The sequence below is a fragment of the Dasypus novemcinctus genome, chromosome 17, assembly GCF_030445035.2.
Source record: "Dasypus novemcinctus isolate mDasNov1 chromosome 17, mDasNov1.1.hap2, whole genome shotgun sequence".
Taxonomy (NCBI): domain Eukaryota; kingdom Metazoa; phylum Chordata; class Mammalia; order Cingulata; family Dasypodidae; genus Dasypus; species Dasypus novemcinctus.
In genome coordinates, this window is record NC_080689.1 from 81,595,607 (window position 1) to 81,611,025 (window position 15,419).

Here is a 15,419-nt window from a genome sequence, read left to right on the forward strand (position 1 = left end):
TCTTGCTTTAGGCACCTGGGAGTATTTAGAGATGACCATGTGGCATCTATCTTTAGGAATACTGTCCCCATTTGTAGATGAAAGAACCGAGGCTAAAAAGAACTCAGTGGTTTGTTAGTAATGCAGGTACAGTGTTTTGAATCCATGTCTCAAGCTCTTTCACCATAAAAGGGTAGAGGCTGGTGGGGAAAAACAGTGGGTTCCGTTAAATGTAGGGAAAGAGGAGGGGAGAGTAGACTTGGGGAAGTGGAAGGAAAAGAGTCGTCCTCCCTGCCCGCACCTGGCCGTTGCGGGGAGAGCCACATGCACAGTTTTTCATGGGGTCAGTCAAGATGATGTTATGAACCAGGAAAGCAGGCTCACCTTGCAGGTGGGTGGTGCTCTTGGGGCTCTCTGGGGTCAGTTTTGGACAGCCAAGCCTTCTTAGGACACTGTCCCCGTCCCGGAGGCCGGTCCCATTCCTCTGCTGAGCGCTGGCCTGTGCCAGCTCTGCTGAGTGGAGGAGGCAGTTAGGGAGCCCCGAGGGGCCTCCTGAGTCGGCGTGTGGAGGTCTAGCCTTTGGAGCGGGGAGTGAGGCAGGGGTTCCAGTGGAAGGACAGGAGGTTAGGCCAGTGCGAGTGGTCGGAGCTCCTGGATGCTAAGCCTCGTGGGCACTGAGCAAGGGGGGCAGCCGCGCGGCTGAAGGCAGGGCGTAGTTCCTGCTCCTTGCCACAGGAAAGGAGTGGTTTTTGCATCGCCTCTTTTGCATGTTCGATCCTGCTCTCCTGAAAGACTAAATCAGAGTGACTTGTAAGTTTCCTGAGTCTTTTGGAAAGTCAAGTGTGTAATCTTTCCAAGTGACTTGATCATCCAGTATTTTTATTTCTTATTTAATAAATCATTTGATATTGATATTTATTTTTAATCAAAATTACACATGACTTAAATAATTTGTCTTTTATTAAAAAAAGCACCGCCCCCCGCCTGTTTCTTGCTCTTTAGAGGGAAATACCTTTTTTTAAAAAATTCTTTTTATTGAAGTATATCATTCATACATGAACATGCATGAACAGTAAGTGTATCGTAAAGATTACGAACTTAAAAAATAACCATACATATCATCATACAGGGGTCTCATACATTACCCCTCCACCAACACTTTGCATTGTTGTGAAATATTGTTACTAACCATGCAAGATCATCTTCAAAATGTTACTACTAACTGTAGTCCCTGTCTTATATTTGGTGTATTTTTCTAGAGGGAAAACTTTAACTCTTTTAGCTGATTGGATATTTGCTCTGATCCTCACTATCTCACAGTTAAGTGCTTTTCTTGCTATTTCTTATATTTTCCCATTTTAAGCAATAATTCTGACTCTGAACTAAGGAAAGTGAGTGGTTATCTTCTGTCTCTTTGGTCATAGCTCACACACTCCCTTCTCCCAGTCTTCCCAATGCAGTTGCATTTTGGTTAGGTCTTTACTTAGAGCTTACAGAATTGTGGCTGTGCTTTTTGCAGCAAAACCACGTGGTATTCTATAGTTACTCTTCCTTACACGCCTAGGATTTTGTTTTCTCCAAAGGTAAACAAGTGTAGCCTTGGTTTTTTCTTTGCTTGGTTGTCTGTGTACTCCTTACTATTTCCTTTAAACATTGACCCAGTTGGACATAATCACTTCTTTCCAGTCCTGCCAGTCAGTTTCATCATCTTGGGGCCATCTTTCTGGGTGGGTGGACTTAGTTATGCGGTAGGCTGTGGCATCCAGCTGTCCTATCCAGCTGTCCTCCTGGTGTCTCCCTTCACAGCTTGGAGATTTCCATCTTCTCTCTCTGCTTTTGGATCCTATTGTTTTGTGAGCCTGTTCCTTCTTGCCCCCACCCTTTTGTTTTGTTTCCTTCTTCTGGTGAAGCACATTCTCTAGGTTGCTTCCCAAGTGCATGGGATGCAAATTTGTTGACACTTTGGTTATCAGAAAATGTCTTTGTTCCATCTTTCCTCACAGTCTGTCATTTGGCTAGGTAGAGACTTCTTAAATCATTCTTTTAGAATTTTGAAGGCATTTCTCTGCTGTGTTCTGGTTTTCAGTTTTGCTGTTGAGAAGATGTCATTCTGACTCATGATCCTTTGTAGGAAAACTATTTTTTCTTTCTCAATCCTTATTCCCTTATATTTTCTTTGTCTCCAGTGTTCTGAAATTTCTCCGTGAGGCGTCTTGATGTGGGTCTGTTTTCATCCACTGCTTAGCTATTTGATAAAACCTTTCATTCTGCAAATGCACATTTTTTAAATTCTGGGGATTAAAAATTGTTATTTCTTGGATTTTTCTCTTCCCTATTTTCTCTGGCCTTTCTTTCTGGACCCTTATTTGGCTTTGGTGCTTGTAGACTGGCTTGTTTTGTCCTTTTACTCTACTTTCTGGTATATCCTTGGCTTTGTCTTTTTCTAACCTTTTTATTGAGCTTTTTTCTCTCTCTCATATGTTTAGTTTCTAAGAGGTTTTTTCCTCTGAAAGATTTATTATTTTTTTAATTAAATTTTTAGGAGGTACTGGGGAATAAACCCAGGACCTCGTACATGGGAACCAGGTGCTCAACCACTGAGCTGCACCCACTCCCCAATGAGAGTTGTTTTTTTCATTCGTTTGCTTTTAGGAAGTACCAGCTGTCAAATCTGGGACCTTGTATTAAGGGAAGCAGGCTCTCAACCACTGAGCTACGTTTGCTCCCCTGTGAGAGTTGGTTTTCTCGTTTATTTTTAGGAGGTACCAGGGATCTAGCCCAGGACCTGGTACATGGCAAGCAGGCACTCAACCACTGAGCTACATTCACTCTCCTGAAAGTTGTTTTTTTTCTTTTAGTCGCTGGCCTTCACTTTCTGCAGTAGAAACAGGAAGGCACCAAGTAACGCAAGTGGGACCCAGCGCCCACGAGCAAGTGTAGCCACAAATTCAGCCCCAGTAATCAAGCGGGACTCTGGGGGTCAGTGCCCTGGGGAAGGGAGCTCTGCCGAGGAGCACGCCCACAAGGCCGGAGCAGCCCCACTCCTGCCCCAGGCTTAGCGGGAGGCGGGGCCCAGCGCTGCATGGCCCGCACCGCCAGGGAGAGGGGATCGAACGGTCGTGATGGAGTGCGGAGGAGGCGAGGGGCGCCGCGCGGCAGTCCATCGGCCGGCCCGGACGCAGCGCGGTGGTCTCCTTCTGGACCGCTGCTGGGGGGGCAGGTGATCCCCGCCTCCGCGAGGCGGGACAGGAGCACCGAGGTGAAGTTGTGCCGAAGTTGTGCAGCGCGCCTCGGCCCACTAGCCTCGGGCGGCGGCTCCACCCAGCTTGGGCAGCCCGGTGCGCCCACGGCGCACCGCACACCGCGGGGCTCCTGAGCCTGCGCCCTCGGGCTGCCTCCGTGGCCGCTGCTCTGCCGCCATGAGAATTTTTTAAATGGCTCCTTGTTCTTGTTTCTGTGGGTTCAATTTTGAAAATTTATTTTCTTACGCCTCTGAGGATATTAATGGTAGACTATATGAGGAAAGCTTAAAAAACAAAACAAAACAAAGAACACACCAAAAATCGGATTTCCTCAAAGTTGCTTTTCTTCAGGTTACTAGTGGTATAATTTACACATGGTAAAATTCACCATTTTAAGTGTTCAGTTTTGACTTTCGACAAAAATGTAGTAACAAACAGCAGTCAGAATAATGCTGGATTATTGTGATTTTTTAAAAAAAGTTATATTCATGCTTTCCTTTTTCTGGCATTCCTTAGCTGTCTGCTTTTTTTTTTTATAAGATTTATTTTGTTTTTATTTCTCCCCTTCACCTCCAGGTTGCTTGTACTCGCTGTGTCTGTTGTGTGCTTGTCACCTTTTTCTTTTTTAGGAGGCACTGAGAACTAAATCCACGAGGTGCCCACTTGCGTAAGCCACCTCCACTCCCTGCTTGTTGTGTGTCTCATTGTGTTTCCTCATTGTGTCTCTTCATTGCATCATCTCATCGTGTCATCTTGTTGCATCAGCTCACTGCACCAGCCCATCGCATCAGCCTGCTATCTTGCTCATCTTCTTTAGGGGGCACCGGGAACCAAACCTTGGGACCTCCAGTGTGGTAGGCTGGCGCCCAAATGCTTGAGCCACATCTGCTTCCCTGCCTGCTCATGTTGAAGCTCATCCTCAGGATGAAGTGTTGTCATTACTCTGGCATTGTCTGCAAAGCCATTCCCTTGGGCAACTCTTGGTGTCAGATCTTTTGTCTTCCCTCCGGTTGGTCGGAGTTCCAGAGGAGACCGCCAAGTTCCCCTCTTGGGAGGGGTGCGCCTGCCTGCCCGTAGCTGACAGCCAGGTGGGTCAAGAGGGCTAGAAAGTATCTCACAATATTCTGGATGTAAACCACATCGGATGCCTTCTCTTTCTGTCTGGATATATTTTTAATATATTGTGCTTACCACAGGATTAAAATTTAACATCCTAAATATGTAATAATCATATTTAGTTTGTAATAATCATATTTAATCACCTTGACTTCAATAACATACATATATACTTTTCCCATACCCCTCTAATCCCCCCACCTTTTTAAATACTTGTTAGCACTTATATCTTTGCACATTGCATGTTTAAAACCATAGATTTTTCATTACTTTTTATGCATTTGTATTTTAGCACCTGTGGGAGATAAGAAGTGGAGTTACATACCAAACAATACATTGCAATAATACTGGCATATATAGTTACCCAAATGATTCCCCTCAGCACAGGTCTTTATTTCTTTATGTTTCTTTGAACCCCTGTCTAGTGTTCTTTCCTTTCAGTCTGAAGAACTCCCTTCAGCATCGCTTGTAGAGCAGGCGTAGTGTAATAAACTCCCTCAGCTTTTGTTTATCTGAGAATGTCTAAATCTCTCCCTTGTTTTTGAAAGAAAGTCTTACCAGATGAAAACAACTTGGTTGACAGTTGTTTTCAGCACTTTTAAGAATTTCAACCCAGAATTTCAACCCACTGCCTCTTGCCTCTGGTTTCTGATGAGAAATCCACACTCACTCTTTCTGAGACTCCCTTGTACGTAACATACTGCTTTTCGCCTGCAGTTCTCAGAACTCTCTCCTTGACCTTGGCATTCAGTAGTGTGATCAGTGTGTGACAGGGTATATTTTTCTTCATTTTTATCTTGTTTGGTGTTCTCTGGGTTTCTTGGGTCTACATATTTATGCCTTTTGTGAAGTTTGTGAAGTTATCTGTCATTATTTCCTTGACTGTTCTTTCTGTCCCTTTCTCTCTTTTCTTCTGGGACCCCCATAATATGATATTGGTATGCTTTTTAGTGTCCCAGAGGTGTTTTAGGCTATTTTTACTTTTTAAATTTTTTTCTTTCTGCTTATCTTGACTCATTTCAAGTGTCTTGACTTTGAATTCACTGATTCTTTCTTCGGCCAGCTCTAATCTGTTCTTGAAACACCTTTGGGATTTCAGTTATTGTGGTCCTCAACTCCAATAGTTCTGTTTGGCCCCCCCCCTTTTTTTAAGATTATTTGTCTCTCCGTCCCCCCGCCCCCGTTGTTTGTGCTCACTGCCTGCTCTCTGTGTCTCTTTGTTGTGTACTGTGTCTGCTCGTCTGTGTTGGGCGCCCCACATCTGTCCCCTGGTTCCTTTTTAAAATACCTATCTCTTTACTAAAATTCACGCATTGCTCATTCATTGTTTTCGTGATACCCTTTTGTTCTTTGTCTGTATTTTCTTTCATCTTCTTGAGCATTTTTGAGATCATTTTTTAAAAGTCTTTGTTCTTTATATTCACATTCTGGTCTTCATTGATTTCTGGATTTTTATCCTCTTCCTTTGATGGGCCATCATTTCTTGTCTCTTTGTCTTGTACTCTTGGTTGCACAATGGACATTTTATTATTTTAAAATGTTAGTTCTGGGATTTATGCCTGGGATGTCTGTGTCTTGGTTTGGGACCAGCTGGTGATAAGACAGATTTGCTTGGCGTCAGCCCTCCATCGGAAGGCCTGCCCCGGGCGCGTGTTCTGTGCGGGGTCCTCCCTGTCCTTTCTTGGCCTCTCTCTTGTCCTGGGAGGCCCCTGATTGCAGGGGTTTGGATGCCTTCTGCCTCCCGGGAAGTAGACCTCCCTTTCCCTGGTATTAGCCTCAGACTCTCTGCCTCTATAATTCTTAAGTGCCTTTCCTTGACTCAAGCTGCTTTTGCCTGGAGGACAAATTTGGGAGGGGGCAAGCTGGAGAAGAGTTTCTCAAGGCCGACTTCCCGAGTCAAAACATGGCCCGGGACCCACAAAGGGGGCGCAGGCTGGTCCAACGTGCCCCCGGGAGGGGATGTGGAAGGGCGCCAGAAGCTTCTCCCGCCCTCCCCACAGCCGAGCCCTCGTGCTCTGCCCAGCAAGTGCAGCCCTTCAGCTTCCTGTCCCTGTAACCCTGAGAAAGTGTAGCTGCTCTAAGACCCCTCCACTGCCTTTGACCAGGAGGCATGGGTTGGAGCCAGGCTGGCCCTGTATCCCTGCCCCCCAGTGATCTGAATTTGCTAATCAAAAGCTGGGATCAGGGGAGCAGCTGTAGCTCAAGTCGCTGGGTGCCTGCTTTGCATGTGCGAGGTCCTAGGTTCAATCCCCCATACCTTCTAAAACAAGTGCCATGATCAGTGATCATCCATGTCCACCTGTGTTCTTGGGGAAGTGGCAAAGAGGATTTTTGTGTCCCTTTCTGTCACCAGTGAGCTAGCCAGGGGCTGGACCCCACAGCAGCCTGCCCCGAGAATGGGGGACTAGTGCTGTTAGCTGCTGCACAGGCAGAGCAGTGTACTATTCTTTACTGTATTTTATCAGCTCTTCCTCCTGCTCTTCTCTGCATACTCTACAGTGTTCCACCGGCTTCCAGAATTTCAGAAGTTTCAGACAGTTCCTGCCTGTTGAGTAGCTGTTCTGGTGGAGGGCTGAGTGCTGGAGCGTCTTCCTCTGCCACTGTCCCTAATTCTGTGTTTTTAAGAGTGTGTCCTAACCCACCTGGTTGGTTGACAGCAGGGTACCCAGATTGGAAAATGGGGGCCAGTTCCAGCTACTGAGGCGGATGAGGAGTCATTTGGAGTTCACAGGCCTTGGGCACAGTTCTCTTTCCTCAGATGCAAACTCAGTTTGTGCTAAGTGTAGCCAGATGCAGCCTCCTTAAATGATCAAAAGGTAATTGGAATATCTTGCACCAGTTTTTAAACAAGTAAACCTACATGTATTTAAATGATTTTTGTAGGTTTCCACTGTAAAGTTGGAGGCTTTTAGAGGAGGAAAAGAAAACACTTGAATGTCAGATCTGGTCTAAGCCAAGAACAAGAAGGAAGATGTGAAGCTTCGTAGCAGTAATTCATTCAGCGCCCGCTTACGGAGCGCGTACTAAGTAAGAGCCAGCTCCAGGCTGGATGCGGTGGTGACTCCTGTACCACCACGCCCGAGGGGCTCGTACCCTATAAAACTGGACGCATCTGAAGGCAGGAAGCAATGGGGGACGTTAGACCAGCCTGAGGGGCATGGATCGAGCCCCAGTGGGAGGCGTCGCCGAGGTCCTGGCTCTCTAGGTTCCAGGCCGTAGCTGGACGTCTCCTTCCCAGCCACCGGCTGCCGAAGCGCATCAGAGTGGACGATGAGCCGAGCCTTGTACCTTTTGTGAAAAGCAGTGGCCACGGAAGTCGGTGCTGACGCTCTGGGTGAAGCGTGGAAGGGCTATGTTGTCCGAATCAGTGGTGGAAGTTACAAGGCTACCCATGAAGCAGGGCGTCTTGACCCATGGCCGTGTGCGCCTCTTCCTGAGCAAGGGACAGTCGTGCTGTAGGCCAAGGAGGACTGCAGAGAGAGCGCACATCTGCGCGGCGTTGCGTGGTGGATGCCAACCTGAGGGTTTTCAATGTGGTTATTGTGAAAAGAGGAGAGAAGGATGTTCCTGGACTAACCGATACTACTGCGCTTCGTCGCCTGGGCCCAAAGAGCTAGCAGAATCCACAAACTTTTCAGTCCCTCTAAAGAAAATGACGTCCGCCAGTATGTTGTGAGAAAACCCTGAACAAAGAAGGTGAGAAACCCGGGACCAAAGCACCCAAGGTTCAGCGTCTTGTTACTCCCCGGGTCCTGCAACATAAATGTCGGCGTATTGCCCTGAAGAAACAGTGTGCCAAGAGAAAGAAGGAGGAGGCTCCAGAATATGCTAAACTTTTGGCCAATAGAATGAAGGAGGCCGAAGAAAAACGCCAAGAACAGATTGCCAAGAGAGGGAAGCTGTCCTCTCTGAGAGCTTCCACCTCAAAGTCTGAGTCCAGTCAAGAATAAGACTTCCTAAGAGTAACAAATAAATAAGACATTAAATCTAAAAAAAAAACCAACAACCAGACGCATCTTGGATGAACATAATACTGAGCAAAAGCTGGTTCCTTCCTCCCAATGTGTCTTTAAAGCCAATTCCTGAGACACCAGCGTTTCAGAGAGAGAGTGAGCTTTATTGGTTGTGTATGCAATGGAGCACAATGACCTCATGGCCCAATGCTGTCCCCTGATTTGCAGAAATTCTAATATTTTATAACATCGGTATGCCAGTGAATAATTGGGTGGAGTTGAACCCATGTTCCTTCATTAATAAACATGAAGGGCTGAACAGGACTGATGAGGGTGGGGTCGCATCTGCAGTCAGTCACCAAGATTTGGGATCCCTGAACCCAGGTCAGTTACGGGTCTTTCCATATGGATATTAAGCAGGTGGGTGGAGTGGTTACCCTCCCCATAGTAAGCATACACAAGGGCGAGTCAGTCTAGAATTACCATCCCAATAGTAAGCATACACAAGGGCGAGGCTAAGTCTAGAGGAACCATAAACGGGTGGGGCCACTCCAGCCAGCTTCGGTAATTCAGGTAGTAACTTTTTGCTGTTTCATAATATAAGGACATCTGTGTAATGATTTAGTATTAATAGTTATTTAACTCTTGGATACAACTACTGTCCTGCTGAACTCTCTCTCACCACGGCCACCACCAGCCCCCAGCCCCAGTACCTGGCCCCGGCAGCACCTGGCCTGGGAGAAGCCTGGCAGGTACGTGATGTGTGCTCTGCAGCTTGGGGGCGGGGGCAGGGACAATGACAGCTGTGATCCCAGCCCCTGCAGCCCCTGCAAGCCCTGCACTCCTGTCTGCACCCTCATCTCCGCAGACGGACGGTAAGCAGTGACGTGGGGGAGAGATCCACGCTCCCCTAAGGGTCCTGTATCATCACTCACCGCGTGGGGCTCAGTAAGCCCGTCGGTCTCTGAGGGTGCACAGGGGGCCAGGGTCCAGCGACCTCACGGTCCTACTGCGTGGGTGCCTCTGAGCTTGCTCGCATCAGCAGGAGCCCCAACTCTCCCTTCTCCCACCTTTGACTGGTCTCTCCCACCTCTACCCCTCGCCCAGTGCCAACGGGGCTCCTCCCCGCCGGTCTCCATCTGTCTAAATACTTCTTATATTCTGCCCTTGATATGAAATGTATGGTATGGAAATATACATGCTTACTAACTGTAGATTCAGAAGGTTTTGCTAAGAACCAGAGGGGATTCAAGGGTGACTCAGAGCCCTCGACCTTGGGGAAGTTGAATTTGGGCAGGAGAGAAGGCAAGGTCCCAGAGCGAGTGGGGTACCAGAAACCTGACCATGTGATCAGACCCTCCGCCCTTCCTAGCCACGGCCCCAGTCCTGTTAGGGACTGTGGCAGTAACAGTCCTTTTGTTTCTCATAAATTTCACAATGATACCCGAAAACTTTACGTTTTACCTTCTACCGTAGCGGAAGCAGAGAGGGTTCAGTGAGCGCGTACCGAAGGCCAGGGCGCAGGTATTCTCTGAGAAGGAGGTTTATTACCACCGGCCAGGCCTGGGGGACTCCTGTCCAGAAAGCCGAGCCCCGAGTAGGGCCTCTAGCTTATTTTTATACAAGAGACACATGGGGTGGGGCCAGGAGAGGTTTTTGGCACCAAAAAGCCTCTTTATTATTTTTTTAGTAGGGTTTAAGGGTTTGTTTGAATACCAGCTAAGCTTGAATTAGCATATCACCCACATTCCAAGTAAGCTTGAATTAACATATCACCTACATTCTGTCTGGATGTAAGTTTTTTTAAGTTTTTTTCTTTTTTTTTAATATACTTGATACCATATATATATATTTTTTAGATTTATTTTTCTCTCCCCTTCCCCTCTGTTGTCTGCTTTGTGTCCATTTGCTGTGTGTTCTTCTGTGTCCACTTGCACCCTTGGCTGCACCGGGAATCTGTGTCTCTCTTTGGTGCATCATCTTGCTGTATCAGCTCTCTGTGTGTGTAGCACTATTCCTGGGCAGGCTGTGCTTTTTTCACATGGGGCCGCTCTCCTTATGGGGCACACTCCTTGCGTGTGGGGCTCTCCTATGTGGGGATACCCCTGTGTGGCAGGGCACCCCTTGCTCACATCAGCACTGGGCATGGGCCAGCTCATCACACAGGTCAGGAGGCCCGGGGTTTGAACCCTGGACTCTCCATATGGTAGGCTCTATCAGTTGAGCCACGTCCGCTTCCCTGGATGTAAGTTTGAATACACATTCAGTCTACATCCTTAATGAATATTCAAAGCCTGTAGGGTCTGTATCGCTTCATTGGCTTTCTAGAAACTAGGGACACTTGGATACAGATTTAGGTAAGTTTGAATTCATGCGCAGGCCAAATTACCACCACCTATTGGAGGTGGGACTGGAGGCCAGTGAACAGTACATAGACACTGTTTTGGGGTGAGACCGCCACAAGTACAGGGTGAAGAAGTAGAGGCCATGTGCCTTTTAGAGGAAGGAGAGCCCACCTCTTGGCGGGGGCTCAGGAACCGCCTCCTGGGGGTGACATTCATGTGGGCGGGGGGCTTGGCTTTTGGGAGAGGGCCAGGCATCTGAGAGCGGAGGGAAGACCTTGACCTCAGAGAACTTGAAAATCAGCAGCATCTCCACTTACAGAGGCGTCGTTTCCCCTCGCAGCAGCCGCTCCCCTGCTGTCCTTTTTCTTCTCCCATCCCCTGTTGCTCTCCCAGTTCTCTTCCTGGTCCCTAGGTGGGGCAGGAAGGTAGGAGAGCTTGTCTGGCCCTGGCTGTGCCCCTCCTCACCACTGTGAGAACCCCTGGCGTCCACTGCTTCCTAAAAACAGAGGTTTCCCCAGGTGCCTCCTCTTAGATGGAACAAGCAGCTAGCGATTATTTATCTGGCTCTTGGCTCTGTGTGGCTAATGCTGTTGGGCTATGTGAGAATGGAAGCGTGCTGGCTCACGCCCAGCCACGCTCTAGTTGGGCAAGTAGGGCTTCCTTGCCTGGAACGTAAGAAATGCTCTCAAATTAAAACAACGTATTTGCCCAGGGGTTATTTCATAGGAATTCTGTTGAACAGGTTCCTCACATCCGGCTTTTATATAACATACATTTACATAATTCAGTACTGTTTCTAAAGTGTGTAAAATTAATAGGAAATCATCATGTGTCACAACTTTATTTGCCATGCTAGAATCTCACACCAAGCTATACACGATTCTTACCATTTTTCTCACACCATCTGTATTAGATGTCTGTTGCTGCGGAACAAATTGCCCCAAAACGCAGCAGCTTATAACAACAGACGTTTATTATCTCGCCTGACTTCTGCATCTGAGGAATCGGAGTGGTTTAGCTGGGTGGCCCTGGCCTCGGGCCTGTGACGGGGTTGCGGTGAAAAGCTTGGCCAGGGCTGCCGTCGTCTTCAAGACTTGACCCAGGACTCGAGTGGGGTCCAAGGCTCCACTTCGCAACCAGGCGCACAGCGGGCCTCGGCGCCGCACGGGCTGCTCACCCAGCGCCACGTGGGCCGCTCCCGGGGCTGTGTCCTCAGGGCTGGGCAGCTGGTTTCCCCGAGCGTGCAAGGTGTGTGCGAGAGGGAGGGGAGGGCGGGCGGGCGCACATGTGCAGTGGGCTCTCCCCGGGATCCGCCTTCTTCATGAAACGCTTCTCAGAAGCATCCTGCCACCCTGGCCGCGCGCCCCGTGCCGCTGGCACAGACCAGCCCTGGGACAGCTGCCTGCCAGCCCTGCCCCCGTGCTTTCGCAGCCCTGGGGTCTGGGGTTAGGATGGTTTCTTCCATACACTGTAGGAATCTAGGAACTGCGACGTACCCCAGCATTGCCATTCTTATTGTTGCTTTCCACCTTCACTGGGCACTTCTCTTTAATAATCAGAACCTTGCATTTTTTTTTTTAGCTTGCTGTTTTTAGTCATCATTTTACTTTAGCTTTTCATTATGGATAATTTCAAACTTAAAAAGGGATAAATAACAATGGAAGAAATTGTGTCATTGATGCAGAGACAGTGGCTGTGGGAGTTGCTGAAGGCAGGGAGAGGGAAGAAGAGATGTGATGTGGGGGAATTTTTGGGACTTAGAGTTGTCATGAATGATACTGCAGGGACAGATGCTGGACATTATGTGTCTTGCCATAACCCACTGAATGGACTGGCCGAGAGTGTAAACTGCAATGTAAACTAAAATCCATGCTGTGTAGCCAAGCTCCAAAATGTACTCATCAAATGCAGTGAAGGTACCACACTTCTTGTGTGGGAGGAGTGGGGTGTGTGGGGAGTGGGGTATATGAGAACCTCTTATATTTTTTAATGTAACATTTTTTGTGATTTATGTATCTTTAAGAAACAAAAGAACAAGGTAAGGAACTTCCATGTACTCATCACCCAGTTTCAACAGCTGTCAGTTCAGGGTCAATCTTGTTTTCATCTGTACCCCATTTCCTTCCACCCACATTATTTTGAAATATATCTCAGGTGTAATATTTCATTGTAAATGTTCTATTATGTTTCTCTGGAAAATAGGGGGTCTTTTAAACATCACAACAGTAATATTCAATAACATCACATATCTAGGATTCAAATTTTGTTTTCTTATCCTTTTAAAATATTTTTTTACAGTTTTTTGAATCCTGATTCAAATAAGGCCCATCCATTGCAATTTCAGGGCCTCTGTATTTTATTGTTAGGGTGGTAGGATTTCGGCCTGGAAATATTGGCCCAGTCGTTTCATCCATGCCTACCTTTTTATAGATAAGAAAACTTGCCAACGGTCAGTGTAGCTGGTTCATTTGAGATCAGAACCTACACCCTCTGGTTCTTAAGCTCTGGTGCTTTTTGCTGTAAGCAGAAATATTTTAACAGCCTGCCTCTGGAGGAAGCGTTTCATCCTAGGGCCCCTCTGCACACCATGAGCAGTGAGGGGGCCCCCGTGGTTGGAGGGGGCGCTCCCGGCTCTCGGCGCCTTTGCCTGGCTCTCCCGGTTTTGAACTTAAGTGGGAGGCATTTCTAGGAAATGGTGCTGGCTTTTCCGCAGACATCCTGAATCTTTCCTCAGTGTCTTACCCTTGGTCCAAACTTTTGTTCACTTTTATCCTTACTTTTTGGGGAGAGGATTTGCCAAGTTCCTCACTTAGCCATTCCAGAAGTCTCACTGTAGAACTCTGGAGGGTATATAGCCTTTTGCTTATTTTTCCTTAACAGTATAGCCTGGAAATCACTCCATGTCAATTCACAGAAATCTTCCTCAGTCTTTGTCATTTTTGTTTTTTCCCTGCTGTTGGACTTTCTGATATTTTGTGGGTTTGGTTCCTGTTTAGGACAGTTTTAAACACTTTGCCAGATGCTTTAGGATTCAGCGGTGTCGTCCTAACGCCGGCTGCTGGCGAGGGGCTCCCGGCAGGGTCTCTGCTAGGCAGGTCTGCCATCTGTCCTCCAGCTCCCCAGGGGCGCTCGCAGCCGGTTTTGCTGTTCACGGTGCGGGCTTGGGCCTGGGGCTTGGGCCTGGGGCTCGGGCCTGGGGCTCGGGCCTGGGGCTCGGGCCTGGGGCTTGGGCCTGGGGCTCAGGCCTGGGGGTGCCTCCCAAGTGAACGGCTGGCTTTCCTGTCCCCCAGGCGCGCCAGCTCATCCTGCAGCACGGCCTGACCCTCAGCGACCTGGACCGACACCCCGAGGTGAGCGGCGCCCGAGCCTGTCTTCCCTGCCACCCGCGCGTGTCCCGTGCGTGTCCCGTGGGGTGTGGGAAGAGTTGGTCCCTCGTCCCAGCCAGGGCCCCGAGAGCCGCTGGCTGATGTCCGCGTGGAGAGGCGGCTCGTCCTGGACCTTCCCCCGCTGGGCCCTGCGCCTCTGCTCACCGCTTGAGCGTGGCGAAGGGTGGGGTGAGTTCCGGGCTGGAGCCAGGACTCCCGAGGCCCTGTCCTGCGGTAGTGGGGAGCTGGCTTGCCGAGCGCACCCCTGGAGGTGAGCCGTCACCGCCAGGGCAGCCTGGGCTGTGTGGTCAAGAGGTAAACGCGGGCGGCCCAGGGCTGACGGGGTGGCGAGGGCGAGCGGCGTCCTGAGCCCTGACGGCGTCCTCTCGAGCCCAGGGCTGGCCCTGTGCTGAACAGTGGAACGTCCACTTGTTTGGAGGTGGTGCCATCGTCATCCCATTTGTCCAGGTGCGGGGCAGGCCCAGGTGAGAAGTACCTGCCCAGGGCCAGGCAGTTTGTACCTGCAGAGCTGGGCCTTGAACTTTGGCTCTGGGGTGCAGCTGGTTAGGGCCTTGTCAGCTGCGTGGGGGGCGGGACCCTGCAGGTGGGTGTGCAGGCAGTGCGGGGTGCGCAGACACAACCGAGCGACAGGACAGAGTGCGCCCAGGAGCCGGGGGGCGGGGCGGGAGCTGGCCACAGCCGCTGGACATCCGGGCCGGGGTTGGGACTCGACGGTCGTCCAGCAGAGTTAGTTACCCACGTCACCAAGGAAACGGGCCTCGGGCCAGCGAGAACCGTGGGAACGGCCAGTGGGCAGCACTGGGGCCCGGGCCCCATCACTGTCCCGCAGCCGTGAGGAGGGGGCTGGGCTGAAGGGGGCCTGGAGCCAGGCGGGAAAGGCCCCCCTCCAGCCGCTGGGTGCCGTCCCGGCCCGGTGGGGTCAGTGCAGTGGGGAGGAGCCGCAGGCGGGCCCCGGATAGAGGGCAGAGGCTGTCAGAGGGCAAGCGCGGCCTGGAGCGTCGCAGACACCTGCTGCTGCTTTAAAGACCTGCCCGTGAGGTACCCGCACTGCCCGGGCGGACGTCCATGGTGACGGGAACCACATAACTACTGATTTTGATATTTGAAAGACGGGTGAACCTGTTCCCCCCTTGCTGCGCTTGGCCTGGCAGTGGCGCTTCCTCACCGGGGGAGCCCGGGTGCCAGCTGCACTGGGGCAGGCAGGTACTTCCCAGGCCGGGAGCGTGTCCCGTGTGCACCAGCTTCTAAGAACCCCTCACCAGGCCCGCTCGGAACTGCCTGTGTTTCCTAGTCAGGGTTTCTCAGGCTCTTTCACGTCCTCGCCCCGCCCCTGTGGAATTGTAGTGGCACGGATGTACAGCAGACCTGCTTCCCTGCTGCGCCCCACTGCGAAAGCTC

At 49.9% G+C, this 15,419-nt stretch overlaps 1 protein-coding gene and 1 pseudogene across 1 annotated transcript in view; both read left to right on the top strand.

Moving 5' to 3' along the window:
• RPIA (ribose 5-phosphate isomerase A) overlaps nucleotides 1–15,419 on the top strand; it is a 35,192-nt gene that overhangs the window by 7,312 nt on the left and 12,461 nt on the right. Inside the window, exon 4 of the mRNA XM_058279057.2 lies at nucleotides 13,926–13,985. Coding sequence (XP_058135040.1) covers nucleotides 13,926–13,985 — 60 coding nt within the window. The remainder of the gene's footprint in view (nucleotides 1–13,925; nucleotides 13,986–15,419) is intronic.
• On the top strand, nucleotides 121–8,343 carry LOC139436804 (small ribosomal subunit protein eS6-like; annotated as a pseudogene).